At 33.0% G+C, this 16,463-nt stretch overlaps 3 protein-coding genes across 6 annotated transcripts; 2 read left to right on the top strand and 1 right to left on the bottom strand.

The window, feature by feature from the left end:
- Positions 1-38: 38 nt before the first annotated feature.
- LOC126916598 (glycerate kinase-like) lies at positions 39-3,286 on the top strand. The gene is made up of 2 exons (XM_050722560.1): positions 39-190; positions 266-3,286. Exons 1-2 carry the CDS (start codon positions 150-152, stop codon positions 2,403-2,405), a joined length of 2,181 nt encoding a protein of 726 aa, XP_050578517.1. The 5' UTR covers positions 39-149; the 3' UTR covers positions 2,406-3,286.
- LOC126916569 (small G protein signaling modulator 3 homolog) lies at positions 2,451-6,953 on the bottom strand. Its single transcript, XM_050722519.1, has 14 exons — positions 6,695-6,953; positions 6,308-6,489; positions 6,117-6,215; positions 5,875-6,038; positions 5,465-5,675; positions 5,239-5,369; positions 4,934-5,167; positions 4,781-4,875; positions 4,547-4,692; positions 4,318-4,415; positions 4,064-4,243; positions 3,535-3,956; positions 3,299-3,459; positions 2,451-3,206 (listed from the first exon to the last, which is right to left on the bottom strand). The coding sequence occupies exons 1-14, from the start codon at positions 6,761-6,763 to the stop codon at positions 3,014-3,016; spliced, it is 2,385 nt and encodes a 794-aa protein (XP_050578476.1). The 5' UTR covers positions 6,764-6,953; the 3' UTR covers positions 2,451-3,013.
- A 754-nt stretch (positions 6,954-7,707) lies between these two features.
- LOC126916529 (KAT8 regulatory NSL complex subunit 1) lies at positions 7,708-15,497 on the top strand. 4 transcript variants are annotated; one of them, XM_050722432.1, is made up of 12 exons: positions 7,709-8,128; positions 9,314-9,534; positions 10,103-11,770; positions 12,308-12,810; positions 12,927-13,121; positions 13,210-13,435; positions 13,516-13,623; positions 13,709-13,784; positions 13,868-14,027; positions 14,336-14,556; positions 14,640-14,774; positions 15,189-15,497. In XM_050722432.1, exons 3-12 carry the CDS (start codon positions 10,320-10,322, stop codon positions 15,333-15,335), a joined length of 3,222 nt encoding a protein of 1,073 aa, XP_050578389.1. In that variant the 5' UTR covers positions 7,709-8,128; positions 9,314-9,534; positions 10,103-10,319; the 3' UTR covers positions 15,336-15,497. The 4 variants fall into 4 exon arrangements, 3 of the variants coding, with proteins under 3 accessions (XP_050578402.1, XP_050578389.1, XP_050578385.1); XR_007710646.1 differs by having other exon boundaries at positions 7,708-9,534; positions 14,640-14,913; positions 15,189-15,336; XM_050722445.1 differs by having other exon boundaries at positions 7,708-9,534; positions 15,168-15,331.
- The last annotated feature ends 966 nt before the right edge of the window (positions 15,498-16,463 follow it).

Here is a 16,463-nt window from a genome sequence, read left to right on the forward strand (position 1 = left end):
TTTCTAAGTGCCAATAATAAATATTTAGAAAAGGATATATTTAATATATGCAGATTGTATTTGAAAAAATTTGCGAATACAAATGAGGTAATTTTTATAGAGCTTATCTGATAAATCTTAGTAAGTACGAATGTATTTGTGATATTGAGATGCGCTATGAAAGAATATTACATAAATTAGCGTGGTATAGGTAAGTATTTTGATTATAGTCTAATGTAAGTGTTTTGTTATGTGTATTCACAATAATCTTTTGACACTGTTTCAGTAATCAAGCTTTTTCTCAATCTAACCTATTAAGCATTGTAAAATTTACACGTAGAAAGATGTCAACAGATCCAAAAGTTTTGGAAAAATCTAAATTTGTATTAAAAGATATGTATTTTGCTGGTGTTAATGCAGTTTCACCTAAAACTCTTATGCTAAATAAAGTCAAATTTAAAGATGGAATATTATACGTTGGAGACCAAAGTTTTGAACTTAAAGAAAATGTTTATTTAGTTGGTTTTGGCAAAGCTGTCATGGGTATGGCAGTAGTTCTTGAACATATGCTTGGCAGTTATTTGAAGAGAGGTGTAGTTAGTGTTCCCTCTGCATCGACAGACTCGATGTGGAAATCTGAAGACAAATCATATTTTCCTTTAATAGGAAGTGGCGTAGTAAAATATTACGAAGGTTCTGAACATAATCAGCCAGATGATAGATCTCTAGAAACAACACATGAAATTATAGACTTAGTCGAATCTCTTACAGAAAATGATACTTTAATTGTATTGATATCCGGTGGTGGTTCTGCATTGCTTTATATGCCAAGGCCAGTAATTGAATGTGAAGATAAATTATATGTTTGTAAAATGCTTCAGGTAGCTGGAGCTGATATAAAAGAGCTTAATATAGTGAGAAGTAAATTATCTATGGTGAAAGGTGGTGGTTTAGCTCGAATGGCCTATCCAGCTACAATTATCAGTTTAATATTATCTGATATTGTAGATGATCCTATAGAGTTAATTGCTAGTGGTCCAACGGTATACAATAGTAAAAATCCAAAAGAGGTAATAGCTATATTGAAAAAATATAATTTATTTGAACGTGTAGATGGTGATGTGAAAAAACTTTTAACATCTAAAGAAAAATTTAAAGATAAGAAATTGCTAACTCGAAAGAAAAAACAATTCAAGCATGTAACTAATATTATTTTGGGAAATAATACAGTGGCGATTGAAGCAGCTTCGTTACAAGCATATCATCACAAGTTAACTCCAATAATATTAAGGCCTGATGTTGTAGGTAATGTACATGATGTCAGTTTAGCATATGTTCATATAACAAGTTTGATATGTCTTGCATTGGATAAAGCTTTAGAAAAAGAAGAGTTTTTTGAAAAAGTAAAAGATATTCCTGTACTTTCTTTATCAGCTGCTAAAGTGGATGAAATTTATAACTTAATTGATAATGTGAGTGAAGAAGGAATAGTATTGATTGGAGGTGGTGAACCAACGGTAGTAGTTAAAGGAAAAGGGAAAGGTGGTAGAAATCAAGAATTAGCGCTACATTTCTCATTAGACTGGTTGGCAAAAATTAAAGGTTACCCTCGATTTTCGGAATATGAAATAATAATGTTGAGCGCAGGAACAGATGGACAAGATGGTCCAACTGATGCAGCAGGTGCATTTGGCTATCCTGCTATTGGTCCACTGATACATGATGTATATGCAAGAGTAAAGTCTATAGCATCAAAAGTAATAATTAAAGAGGAGGAAAAGAAAGAAGCTCTTAGAAAAAAACTGGAAGAGCAAGAACAACTTAACATACAGCAGCAACGTAAAGATCTATGCAAAACGCAACAATTAAGTGGATTTATAACAAATAAAAAGAAAGAAATAATAAAAACAATGGAAAAAGAAGTTAAGCCTAATAAAGAAATAGATGAAAATGATGAGGATAATGTAGTTCCATTTATACTTCGAACAATGGAAGTAGAACGTATGTTACCTGAAAATACTTTAAATGAGAATGATTCATACAATTTATATTCTCGATTTAAGAGAGGTACAGACTTATTTAAAACTGGTTTTACTGGTACGAATGTTATGGACTTACACTTCATCTACATAAAAAAACGCAAATGCGACTGTAAAATAGATTTTGGAAAAGAATTTTTCCAAAATACTTTAGATGTACATGACTTACATATTGATACCTCAACTATAGAAAGATATAAAAATTTGTATAAACGAGAACCTTTTCACTGGGATAAATTTTTGTCTAGACCATCGGCTGTGGCCGACGAAAAGATTGACCAACTTAATATAAAAATTATTGATGCTAATTTGACTGATCCATGTTGTCGCAAAGACAGAAAATTCCCGCTTAAAAATCTTTTGGAAGATAAAGATTTACCACTGTAACATATTTTGTAAAACAGGGAAATTTTCTACGCTATATTAAAAATCTTATAAATTTAAACGAAAAGTTTTATTTTTTGAAGATATTTGTATACATTAGAACTTAAACACGAATAAATAATATATGCATGCAAATTATCATTAGAACTTTTTAAAGTACAAATAGTAATACTTATCACGCTGATTTTAATGCGATATACACAATAGATTTATCCGTTTAACTTCTTTCGTTAAATAGAATTAATCACCACATGTAACATATGTATATATATATATGAATGTATATACAATTCACTTTTAATCGTTATTAACGCAATTAAAAATTTGATTAGTGAGATTCATTAACATTTGTTTACACTAAACAATGAGATTAAAATAACTTATATTTAAATAAAAATTTAGAAATAAATTTTAGATAAAAATTTATTTCTAAATTTTTATCTAACACACACACGCGCACGCTCGCACATATGTACGCATGCACGCACATGCTCGCACATACAATGCTCATTCTACATACATAATAGCAAGTGATTTGTACTACACAATTACCTTGTATTATTGTTGCATATAACATACACGATATTTAGTACAAAAATTCGTATTGTGCGCTAAAGATCCCAACTAAACAAATGATGTTTAACTAGCATATCACGCACGCCATCTTTCAGAGGTTGTGATTGTTCTTTTTTTGGTGGTAATTCCCAATCAGGATTTAAATTAAATGCAAATTGACTTAATATTCTTAATTCACATTTAATTTGTACCCAGCCAGGACTATTGATAAAACTCCACGGTTGGTACCTGTAAAATTAATGATACGTAAATTGTTGCAATAAAAAATATAATAGAATTATAATAAACTATTATTATTTTGTTCAATATATATCTAGTACCATTTTTGTACAACTCCTACACACGAACATAAAACTTCAAGCCATAAATGTAACACTTGTTCATTTAATCCGAGACAAATAAGAGATCTTAATTTTACATCCATTTGAGCATGTGCATTATCGTGGGTTAAATTTACTGACTGAACGCATCGGTATAATAACTGAAATAAAATTGGTTAGGGTTAGATTATAAATTTTGATCAAATAATCTATTGTAAAGATATAAATAGTACTACCTCTTCAGGCGTGAGAACTTTACCATCTTCATCCAGTCTATATGTCTTGCATAATACTAATCTACTGTAAACTGAATTAAAGTCTTTTTCCACTTCTCTATTTGAAGCTTCTTCGATAAAAAGCCATGGATGACATGGACCACCTAAGAATGATGGTCTACGCATTCCATGTTCTAATACTGCCTTAATAGCGGGGCACAAAGTTCCCCTCACTAAATCAGTAACAGCCTCGCTAACTGCATCATCTCCAGCACACGTATATTGTTTACTCCTTTCATCTAATAATTCTACAAATTTTGCAGGAAACCATCCTCTTAATCCATTAAGTTCTCCCACCCAACAATGTTCATCTTTTTGACTTATAATTGTAATTATATCATTTTTTCGAAAACCTAATTCATCATCATCATGTCTTTCAAAATCTGTATAATGTGATCATAGAAATTGAAAGAGAAATGATCTTATTGTATATTAATATTACGTATAATTAGGAATATATTCATAACTTAAATATATGTTAATAACATACCTAATAACGCCTTAGCTCTCCTTTTTCTAGTGCGTGAAACATTAACATAATTATCATGATCTTTTGCATGACTCTCCATACTATAATCTGCTATAAGCACAATATTGTTTAATTTAGGGTCGACATTTATAAAATGTCTAGCAACTTGCAAAACAGCTTCTCTTAAATCAACCAATATTTCTAAAATATTTAGAACCTGTGATTTTCAATTTCTTTAAAATGTCACGTTTATTTTATTCATGGTATCAATATACCTGTTTGTCGAATATTTTTTGACTTTGCATCATCTTCAGTATCATAACTTCCAAACAAGAACGTTTGAAACATTGATTTATTTTTTTTCATTTGACGCCTTCAAGAAAATACAGACCATTATAACAGTTAGAAATAGGATGTTTATATCAGAAATTTAATTATAAATATATATTTAATTAAAAACTTAATGAAAACATTTCGAACGATATAATTTTAAATTTATTATACCTATTGAGATGTTGTTTTGGTAAATTTGGTACAGCATCAGGATTACCCACTAAGCCACCTTGATCTGCCATTAAATAGGCCAGGTGTCTACGTCTGTGAGTTTCAACCAAAACGTCTGTTAATGATCCACTTACTTCTAAAGACGTCTAAGAAAAGATAATAACTTTCGGTTATAGAAATTGACTCATTACCTGTATAACAAATTTTAATAAGGATTGGAAAATGAGAACTTACTTTAAATAATAAATCAACATCGTCAATATCTCCGGGTATATCCGAAAGAGCATTAAATATTTGTGCAGAGTTTTCTAATTCCTTTAATTCATGTTCTAAAAAGATATTTAATATTTTACACTTGTGAATATATTTACTATAAATATTATATACCTTTAATTTTTAACATTCCAAGTGTAACTTGAAACAAAACTATAGATCCATCAAAAAGAAACATATCCCATATACGGAGCAATATTTTCTTATGTACAACAGATGCAAATAAAGTCAGGAACCAATGTAAAGATATTAAACTTAATTCTATATCATGTTGAACTAAGACATGGTCAATATCAGGGAGATAATTAGTTACTAATGTACGAAGTACTCTTTGATCAGCTTGAATACCTGTGAAATATTTTTAAAATTAAGATTCATTATGTTTTTACATAATTTATTACATGTTAGTAGTATATTACCTAATAACGTTGAAGAATAGTAAGATGCTGGCAATAAATCTTCCACTATTGTACCCATCATCCAAAAAGCATCTTCTTCTTCTAATAATAATAAAAGAGAAGCTGCTATTGTTCCTGTACCTTGGCAATATCTTTGCAAAATAAATAGATTATACAATAAATAAATAAGGATATTACAATGTTATTTAATATTACATACAATATTATTCCATAAAAGTATCATTACCCAATATCAGGATATAACCAAGCAAGAGCACGCATAACACGTCTTAAACGTGGTATTCCTGTGCTATGAAGGTGGCTAAAACATGCATTAGCAGGCATAATGCGTAAAAGATCTTTTTCAATCTGTTTATTAGTTACCAATGCATCATTACTCGATGCTTTTACTATATCTTTATACATTATCTCGGAAGAACATTTTTTCTGAAGTGCTCCTGTAACATTAAATAAAGTAATTTATTTTGTATCTGTATATTATAAAATGTTAAGGATGGGGGCAGTTGTTGCGATGAAAAATTTGGACAGGAATGGGTGAAATCTCGTTACTCTTGTATTGTTTGGGACCTCAAGACATAATTAGGAACCAGGCCAGATAATTGGACTCAATCAATTCAAGAACCTGATGTTCCTTACCTGACATTCTCATCCAAATTTGAGGTCTCAGAGAATGAGGTATACCACGATGAACCATATCTCGCAATTTATCTGTACGTGGCAATCTTCTATCCATATTTTGCCAAGAAAATTCAGCTACTTCTTTATTATGACTGAATTCTAACAGAGCAACCCATTGTAGTCTAAATATAGAAATATTTAAAGTTAGCTTTATTAATTTTATTAATTTGATAACTATTATTCATTTGATTTCTTCATACCTATGTTGGGGATCTTCAACAAATGGGATACCTAACAACTTTTTTGAACTTTGTTCTGGGCCATCTTCTTCTTCTACACGAAATCCGAATTCATCAAACCTATCATAAATTATATTTGTATACATAAGAAAATTAATTAAATTATCATGTGCTATAATAGTATTTTATACTAAAATATTTGTTATAAACACCTATATTCAGGTTGCGAATTGGGATCATCAGGTTGATTTAATTTAGCTAAAATATCTTGGGGCCACATGGATGGCGTTAAGGCAGAAAATGGACCTCCTGGTGCAGGAGATAAAATTTCGCCACATAATCCTGAAACTTCTACTTCAAATTCATCTTCAGAAGCAGCAGTTTCCAATTTTTTCTAAAGAATAAAGATATTGTGTAATTTCAAATGCATAATATGCTAACAGATGTGTAATCCAGTACATGGTAATTTATGGTAAACTAAATATTACTTTACAAAAGCTCTCTATTTTCACAAATACCAAACTTTTAATGCTCCTTTATTTATAAATAAAATAATCGAATGAAAAATTCATTAAAATCACATAGATAAAAATACTAACGTTATGGTCATCCTTTCCAACATAACCTTCATGATCACGAACATTAAATAACGATTTAGCAATATCCATTTTGTAGAACTTTTAAATATTTATTTATTGTTTTTTATATATTTGTTTATTTATTAGTTTACATTATTTTATTTTAATGATATCATTATATTCCTCGTATTTAAAAAATATTAATCTATACACGACGTTCACGGTATTGACACTATTATTCTGCTATTATATTTATGCCGCCATCTAACGAACCTACTGATAATTAAACCGATAACACACCAATATAAATATTTAAATCTACGCAATGACTTACAGATAGTAAATTTATCGTCTGTTACGTTTAAAACAATTTTTGTGAAAAACTTATATAATAATTGCTAAACGGTTGATTTACAATTGTTATCTTATTATACATTCTCAGTAATTCTTTAAAAAAATTATACGTTATATATACATAATGTATTATTATCCAATGGATATTAAAAAGTATGTTCCAAATTGATAAAGAAAAGGTAACACGTATTAAAAAATATCTATTCGTATTGTATAACAATTTAACATTACGAAGCAAAAAATTGATTACGTATCAAGTGTTTACTACAATATATATAGCTATGAATCAGAATGAAAATAAATGTAGTTCATTTCAACACATCACGTATTGTTTATTGTAATATTCTACATAGTACATTTATCAAGTTACGTTATAATTTTCTTATTATGTAAGAACGATTCCTATTAAGAAGACAAATTAATTATACGTAACTAATTGAAGTTGCACATAAATATGTGTAAGAATTAACATTATATTGTTTTAAACGCGATGCCATAATTCCGGTATACAGGAGCTTGCATTTAACGTGTATCAGCAGGTGTGCTATAGTATATGGAAGAAGCGGGAAAAGTATCTCGACCAGAATCTAGGGTTTTTCGTTAGCATTCACGGTATCGAGCTGCGAATTGGACTTTACCGCCGACATTATACATAGAAAATGAATCCGATTGGGCAGCGTGGCACGAAGGCCACATCCGGCAGCAGCACTGCAGTATTGGTCGATCCCGCTTCAGTAACACCGAAGTTGGTCGAATTTCCTATATATTATTGATAAATAGCTCGCGTTACTCGTGTGACTTTTACCATAAAATCAACGTCGGTGTCCGTAATTAAGGAAGGAAACTCTCGGATCACCGGAAACGTCGTATATACCAATAACCAAGAAGAGACGCAGAAACGGTTAGGGAGTAAGCGCGTTAATTCTAACAAGAGAATCATCGTAAGGGATTATCGTGCATTGGGTGTGACGGACATTTATATATCCGAACGCGAGTTGCATGAAAGTCGTGCCGTGTTGCGTGAAGTGTTGAAGGAACGCTCGATTATTCGTGGATCTCGATGGGTGTATGTGCGATTATGTCGAGCGCCACCGAACCGAGGTGAGCGTTATAGAAGGGGAAACTGGCCAAAAGAAGCTGCCTTCGAATCTGTTTTTTGCTCCGCCATTGTACGCTACGAGAGTACCGCGAAGGAAGCCGCTTGCCTCATTTTCCCCGTGTTTTTATCTTCAATTACATTTTAACGTACCGAACGTTAGCTCGACCGTGTAAACGCGCCTACGTCCGCGTTTAACGCACCGTCTCGTGGTTACGCTATTCACGAGGCGAAGCACGTTAGTGTCTTCTATCTTTCTCTGTTTCGTGTTTTCTATCTCGCTCTAACTTTTACCCTTGCTCTCTCTCTCTCTCTTTGACACACACACACACACACACGCACGCACACACACACGTGCGCGCGCGCAAGCACGCACGCACATACACGTACATTTCTCATTTTCTTTCTCACTCTCTTTCCCTTTCCCTCTGGTGTATATAATACCTCTCGATGCCTTCGACATCTCTGCGGAAGTCGTATGTGTAAAGGTTTTTCGCGTACGTGGACATTGGTGAATACACGAAGTGATTCGTATAATACCTGTGTCTTTTGCCGGGGATACAAATCTTGCGCGTCATTATGCAATAGACGACGTGCAACTGACGAGAAAGAACTGCCTCCTCTGTTGAGGACGAGGACGGCGGTGGTGTTGTGCGGCATGTTTTTATCTTTGTTTTCCAATTCCGTGCCACGACGAGGAAACGCTGCCGCTACTGCCGCCACCGCCGCCGCCACCGCTGCTGCTGCTGCTGTTGCTGCTGCTGCTGCTGCTGCTACTGCTGCTACTACCGCTGCTACTACTACTACTACTACTACTACTACTACTACTACTACTACTACTACTACTACTACTGCTGTTGTTGTTTTCTATATTTCGCGACGAGTAATCACGTGGGAATGCGTCAAACGATGCAAGCATATCTGTTATTAATCTCCACGACATGTATACTTGGTAGTGATATCTAGTGTAATTATGTGCAACACTCCGTATCATAGTGCTGACCGGAAATTTCTACCTTCGATTAAGCTTCCTTCCTACCTCCTTAATCACTTTTATTCAACGTTCTATCCTTCGTTATTTCGTCAAACAACACAGTGTTCGGGACTTTCTTTCACAAACGCGTAGCAGCGTTTTGTTTCATCGCATTCCAATTTCTTAATAACGCGTTGATATCGTTATTCGCCGGCAGCCGCTTACCGTCTCAGCTTACTCTACGTTCGAAGTTCACCGCTCGAATACTGTGATCCGACATATATTGGAACATATATCTTCGTGGGAAGAACGATCTTGTTTTTCTGACGTTCCTCTTCGCTTACTCCGCGTGTTTGGATGTTGCCACACCGAGGAGTATCGGTTTGAAGAATCTTCGATTTTCAACGGGCTTCCTATTCTGCGAGCGAAGAGTACAAGGTAAGCGGAATTTTTATGTTTTACTTGCTTCTTTATTAAATTAAGTATCGGTGGCCTTTCTCTCTTGCTTTCGATATTTCGAAATAAAAATTGTTTCACGTGATGCTGATCACTAGTACATATACTAATTAATTATGCATTAAAATTGCTTCTATTTTTAGATATTCGTGATACTAACTACTAATGACTTGTTTATTTATGCATTTTTTATTTGATATTTTTTATTGAACGTTTGGCAAATGACAGCCAGCTTGTACCTTATAAACATATGAATACTGAAAAGGAAATTAAATAGTGTAATTTGCGATTTATATAATAACGTAGTATTTTGTTAGATACAAATACATCTGTTATGGATACTATTAATTTATTCAATATGTGCTATTTACATTTAAGTAAATTTAGTCTTAATTCTTTAGTCTTAATATACTTCCTTAGATGTATTATAATGAGTATCTTAATCTTAATAACGGAAAGCCAAAGTAATTGTTACATATATATATAATCTTAATCTAAATAATAATATATATAACCTTATAAATATTTATTTTTGTATATTTATTTGCAGATTAAGGTTATGAGTTGGTCCAAAACACGCAAATGAAACACAGAAATGAAGAAATTAAACAGGATGGAGAATACTGTTGAAACAACATAATATTAAATGTGGAATGAATAAAGAAAGAGTACGAGGTTCAAAAAGGAAATAAAACAGAAGAAAGAAATTATTCTAAAGCATAACAATAGTTAATACAAGTGCAGGACAATAAATCAGTAATGGATGAATGGGAGTGAGAACAGCACATGTGAAGTGTAGGTGTGGGTGCGTACGCACGTGGGAGCCTCTGGATGTCGAGGCCGCAGCACTGGCAGTGTCAGTGGCAGTGATGGCCCCTGCTCTGACGGAAGGTGGTCCTCAAAAGCCTGAAAATTTGCTCCCTTCCCTTCCAGCTGGTGGATTTCTTTCCCCAGAGCAGGCTACACAGTTGTGCCAGAATCGTGAAATTCTGGCGAAATTTGTTGTTTCTGCAAACGTCCAACCATCAAAGATTGATGAACAGTGCTTACATGGTATATCCAAAGACCTCATTCGTGATGTCATCAACTCGAAATATGCCAATGATCTTGATAGTTTGTCTACGTTTACGCACGGATCTGACTTGATTACAAAGAAGGCATTAATAAAACAGGACTGTGAACAACTGGACATTACGGGCAGTCCAGGGAAAAAGGTGACTGATACTATAATGAACGACCCATCTATGGGTGATCAAGCGGACAATATGGGATTTTTGAAATCAAGCGCAGATTTGCCTTTGGTGGGCTCAGAAACAGTAGGAGATAATAAAAGTCTGGATGTGGATCAAATAATGGCCTTTGGTACAGATATAACTGCGGATAATGAACAATGTAACATGAGCAATGTTGGTGATATTGGACAGAATGTTGAGGAGATTTTACAAGTTATTAAATCTATTGAAGGTGTGGAAAATGCAGAAAATATATCTACAGGTAGTAATGAACCAGCGCAAAGCACTGTGGATGGAGTTGAAATGTTTTCTATGCCTGAAGAAGGATTTCCTTCCTTTGAAAGAGATTTACTTGATGTTGATGTTATGAGTATTTGCAATATTGCTGATGCAGTGGACCAACAGAAAGTCAACACCTTAAAGTTACAGCAAGATATTGTTGCCCAAAAACAACACGAGAGTGAAAGAAAATGTGCATTTTTATTAAGAAGACTGAGGAAGCTTCAAGCAAGAATAATAGGCAGGCATGTTGCTGAAGAAAACACTGGAGTTCTTGAGCTTGCTCATCATGGAGTGAAAAAATATCTTTTTCAAGAATTGGTTAATATCAGTTCTAAGTCTAATGTTAAAAACTTTCCTGAGATTAGTAGTAGTTTGAGTTCATTTTTGCAAAAAGTTGAGAAAATGTGTGTTGCCCAGAGCAATAGTGTGAATCGTCAGCGATTGTGTTGCCGTTATTTTGGTGATGGATCGCGTGACAATTTGGGTAGTACTTCTGGTAATAATAGCAACCGTCAGTCAGTGTTTGGTACACCTCAAGTTAAAGTTAGAGGCGAAGAAGTAGAAAGTGTGGCAGGACCTTTAGCCTCGCAATTACATATTGTGGAATCTAATCTTGACTCTGATTGTACTGCATCAAGTAGTGGTGGAGAAAGTTGTGATGAAATGCAGTCATTTAACAATCCACATCAACAAAGAATATCTATGTAAGTTTTAATTTCTTTTATCAAAAAAAATCCATGTTTAGATGTGGGACCATTCTATTTTCTCTATAGTTTTAATAGAATGGAATTTGTGAATTTAAAATAATTTTGTACATTTTATTTCCTAGAGAGTAATTTTGTAATGCAAAATTTAGTACCGTTATCTTAGTATTCCTTTAAATTTCTTTGTTTTTAACACGTATTTGAGTTTATAAAAAACTGAAAACCGAACAATATTTTGGGCCGGTTTAGATCAATTTTATTTGACTATTATGTTGCTTAGTATAGCAAGTTTATGTACATTACTACTAAAAATAATTATTAAATGTAGTAGAAATAAATAGATAATAAACAAAAACAAAACAATAGGTATATGTTGTTTCAATATTTATAGTAATATTTCAAATATTTTCAATACATACAACTGTACTTAATGTAAATTAATTGATAAAATATTTTTTAAAAAAATATCGATTGTTACTTAGTCGGTTAGTATTTATTTACTAATTTATTTCTTATGTTTTTATACAATACTTGTAGATCAAAACGGGCAGCATGGAGGTATGCTCAAGATCGTGCAGGTGTAGCAGCAAGATGGACGTGGCTGCAGGCACAAATATCGGATTTGGAATATAGGATTAGACAGCATAATGAATTGCAACGGCATATTAGAGCTAACAAGGGTTTAGTGATACTTGATAATGCAGAAACAGTGAATGGGTATAGTGGTGTTTTACCAGGTTCTACAGGACGTTATAATTCACCAGAAGGTGAATTACCTGCTAGTAGGACTCGGCCCTTTGTCTGGAGTTTTTACAGGAAGAGGAAATTATTACAACTAGATAAGTTACACGAAGTCTCAAAGCGTGCTGCAAAAGCATCAACTGTAAGATGCAACTGCGATCGTGTATTACCACCATGTGCTTTATGCACTGGAAGATTAGATCCAATGCAACCGCAAGAACCAATTGAACAAATGTCTGTACAAGAAAGGGTTGCACTTGTGGATCCTAGTTTTCATCCTGTTTTGTCATTTCCTGATGGTAAAACATTATTTTTGTATATGTACATACCTTGATAAGAAGATGTAATTTGTTATGATGTGTAGCATAAGGTTTTTGAGAATCTACATTAATCTGTGAAACCTTTTGATATGCAGAAATCACGCAGGGAACTCATCTTGATGCTATCATGAAAACAGTGGAATGGCAACAAAAAATGTTAAGGGGAAATTTACGGATCACACGTTTAAAAGATAAAGATACCAATGAAAGGAGAAATAAGAAACTTCCAGGGCACAGAGCAAAATATGCAGCTCGGTTAAAAAAATCATCGTCAAGTATTCTTACCGCAAGTATGTAACATGTTGCATCATACAATCGTGTAGTAAAGAATTCTTTTTTAGTCTTTTTAATCTTTGTTTGTTGATATTCTTTATGTAGGAATTAAGAAGAAAATGTTAAAAGGAAAAAGAAACAGGCTTGGTCATGATAGAAGCGTTCATGGTTTAAGTAGGAAGAGGGTACAGAAACTGACAACTGAAGATGATGATGATATTAGTGCACTTTCCAGCTCTAGTAAGCATTCATCTCCAGTGCCTTCTCCTTTACATCACACTATTGCGTCTACTACAGAGAAGAACATAGTTAAAGAAAAGAATTCTCATGGGTCAGTATTATTAATTACATTTATTAAAAAAGATATACATTAAACATATAATTAAAATTGTTAAAATTTTTTTGCTTCAGACGATTGAGGCAAAATTCGTACGATATTGATAATATAGTTATACCATATAGTGTAGCTGCTTCAACTAGGCTTGAAAAGTTACAATACAAAGAAATATTAACACCGAAGTAAGTAACATTTTATACTGAATACATTTTTGTATCTCAAGTGGGTAGTTATTAGTATTACACTATGTTTCTTTTTTTCTCCAAGGTGGAGGTTATGCGAAGAGCCTTCAAAGTTGGATATTAAAAATGGTGTTATGCATAGGCCTAGTCAAGACAGTGATGTAAGTACATTTAATTACAGGAGTATAAAATTTTAAATAATTTTACACCAACGAGATTAAATGTATCTGTATATTATCTTTAGTTCGAAGATATGTCAGACGAAACTATAGCTTTAAGACATGAACGAAGCGAACGAGAAGAAAACAAACGTTTTATGACGTATATGAATATGCCACATCAGTCTCGTATTCGACATAATCGTAGGACAGATAGTCGAGCAGATAGTGGTGCGAATACACCAGGTAATTGTATATTATAATTTACTTAACAAGTTGACGCCGGCGCGACCCATCAACGGGTCGCACGTGCCTGTTCTGTGAGGCGGCGTGCCCCATCGGCGGGTCACACGTGTCCGTCCCGAGGGGTGGCAATGGGTCACGCATGTATTTCACAAAATAGGTAGTGACCCAGCGCCGCCCCACAGAGAAAATCATGAATATCGGCGCCGGCGTAAACGTGTTAATTTAAATATCGAAATTAAAATATTGAAATTACCTACAATTAATCTTCTCGTGTTCAGATAATTTATAAATTATTTCTCAATCGTTAGATCCTATGTCTCCACACGCAAGTGATTTTGGTGGAGACATGATGTCACCGATTACGTCACCTCCTGCAACTCCACAAGTTCAAGAATCAGAACATCAACATAACTCTGATAACTTGCATCGATCATCTGCTTTGCAAAATGCTTTACGGCGTCGTACTGCGCCTATGTTAAGAGTAGGGAAAGACGACACCGGTACTTCGGTAAATGAAGATGAAAATGAGGTATTATTTTTTGATCCGATTAAAGTACATTTTTAAATACAAAACAGAATATTTAAAAAGAATTGTATACTGTTTTTCGTTAGATTTTGCCGTATGAACCAAGGATATTTCCATTATCCGAAGAAGTATATGACAAAATGCTGGAAGTGATGCCAGATGGGCATTGGCAAGCTTCTTCAGCATCTCTTTGTTCCCGTGATGAAGAAAAAGCGGACGATGTACGTACACTGTGTTTGTATTAAATATTTGAGTGTTAATTACCAGAACTTTTTATTATGAAAGAAATATCTGAATGCTCGTACTGATTATTAATATAAACTTTGAGCCAACTTTCATGGCTCCTCGAGGCTATCCCTGGTAAGCAGTGTCATTTGATGCTACCTATTTTAAATACAATTGATTTTATTTTTATCGCATATTTCAGATTTTAGTAATATTTAAGAGAGACTGCATTGCGTTTACATGAGTTTTATAAGCATTAGAATATTTTGACGAATTAGCCTGCTGATTGTTTTTTTCAGCTCTTACAAGCTTGTACATTTAAATATAGTTTTTGTAATATATGCAGAATAACCGTTGGAAAAAATAGTTTTTCATAACTATTTAGGTAGACGTTAATATTTCGTTTCTAGGATGGGGAAATGGATTCTCCAGAATCAGATTCGACAGAATCAGCTTGTTGTGACGTAGAGGGTGAGGATCCCAATGATCCTGAATGGACAGTAGCTGACGATAGGGATACTGAAAAGGAACGAATACGTCCAACGGCTAAAAGATAGGATAAAGTCTTTAATACATACAGTATGTCTACGTCGTCGTTACTATATGCAGAAGCTACCTGTCAATTGTTATATATACCTGTCGGTCATGTAACATGCACCTTAAGTTAATGGTATTATGAATCTGTAAAGTGTATTATAAATATAAATTTTATAACTTCATTCTGCTTAAATTAATGGGAAACCTTAATAATTGCTTTTTAAGTATTGCTATTTCGGCCAAAGCATTAGAATTGTACGGGACTACCATCTTTTTATTTAGAATAAGGATATTGTTATATTTTTCTTTCATTGTTATAACCGATAATATAGGACATGATCCTTCAACAGTTAGAATCTCATATGACCAGAAATAGACGATTTTATATTTAAAAAAAAAAAGACAAAAATAAAAAAGTGTATTTATATTATAATCAAATTCTTACGTTAAATAAAAGTGCCAAGTAAAATGTTCTGTAGCATTATCTTTCGATGTTGTATATTTTTTTCTAGTTACGACGAAGCGATGTTCATTGTACAATAATTGCATCCATTCGACAAAAATTCAACTACTACGAACACACATAATAATGTATTGTATATATGTCTATATTGTGTACATCGTTATATTTCTATATTTGACTTCTCTTATGTTGTTTATCATTTCTTCAAGTGATTTCATAATTTTTGCATCTCATATAACAGTCAAAAGCAGTTTACCTATTAAATTTTAAAAGGACATGTATATGATCATTTACATTTAATTTATATATTTTACGTGATTTTGTGTTATCTACAGGTAAGAAAATGGAACTACAGAAGGTTGACATATTTATTAAATTTTAGTTTTTATAAAGAAATGAAGTACTAAAAGTAAACGACGTATAATATTTTGTTATTAAGAAACAACTGTACCCTGTATTTTGACTGTTATGTTCATATTTATAATTTATATAAAGCATGAATTCATGTTTAAGTTACATGTTCAAAATCTTACGTCACTGTGATTTCATAATCTTTTAATAATCTGTGATATTATATGTAATTTCCCTCTTATTACATATTTTATATTTAGTCAAACGTACTACCTATATTTAAAAGTCATGCGCTTAGATTTTGTACATCACATTTTGAATGAAAATAAACAGG

The sequence above is a fragment of the Bombus affinis genome, chromosome 1 (genome assembly GCF_024516045.1).
Source record: "Bombus affinis isolate iyBomAffi1 chromosome 1, iyBomAffi1.2, whole genome shotgun sequence".
Classification (NCBI taxonomy): domain Eukaryota; kingdom Metazoa; phylum Arthropoda; class Insecta; order Hymenoptera; family Apidae; genus Bombus; species Bombus affinis.

What these genes read in the sequence shown, in the direction of transcription:
- LOC126916598 (XM_050722560.1), top strand. Translation starts at nt 150, where the DNA reads ATGCGCTATGAAAGAATATTACATAAATTAGCGTGGTATAG. An exon ending in CATAAATTAGCGTGGTATAG is followed by an intron (nt 191 to 265) that starts GTAAGTATTTTG and finishes ACACTGTTTCAG; the next exon opens with TAATCAAGCTTTTTCTCAAT.
- LOC126916569 (XM_050722519.1), bottom strand. Translation starts at nt 6,763, where the DNA reads ATGGATATTGCTAAATCGTTATTTAATGTTCGTGATCATGAAGGTTAT. An exon ending in GTTGAAGATCCCCAACATAG is followed by an intron (nt 6,039 to 6,116) that starts GTATGAAGAAAT and finishes TTCTATATTTAG; the next exon opens with ACTACAATGGGTTGCTCTGT. An exon ending in AAAAAATATTCGACAAACAG is followed by an intron (nt 4,244 to 4,317) that starts GTATATTGATAC and finishes TAAATATTTTAG; the next exon opens with AAATATTGGTTGATTTAAGA.
- LOC126916529 (XM_050722428.1), top strand. Translation starts at nt 10,320, where the DNA reads ATGGGAGTGAGAACAGCACATGTGAAGTGTAGGTGTGGGTGCGTACGC. An exon ending in CATCAACAAAGAATATCTAT is followed by an intron (nt 11,771 to 12,307) that starts GTAAGTTTTAAT and finishes CAATACTTGTAG; the next exon opens with ATCAAAACGGGCAGCATGGA. An exon ending in TAGTGGTGCGAATACACCAG is followed by an intron (nt 14,028 to 14,335) that starts GTAATTGTATAT and finishes CTCAATCGTTAG; the next exon opens with ATCCTATGTCTCCACACGCA.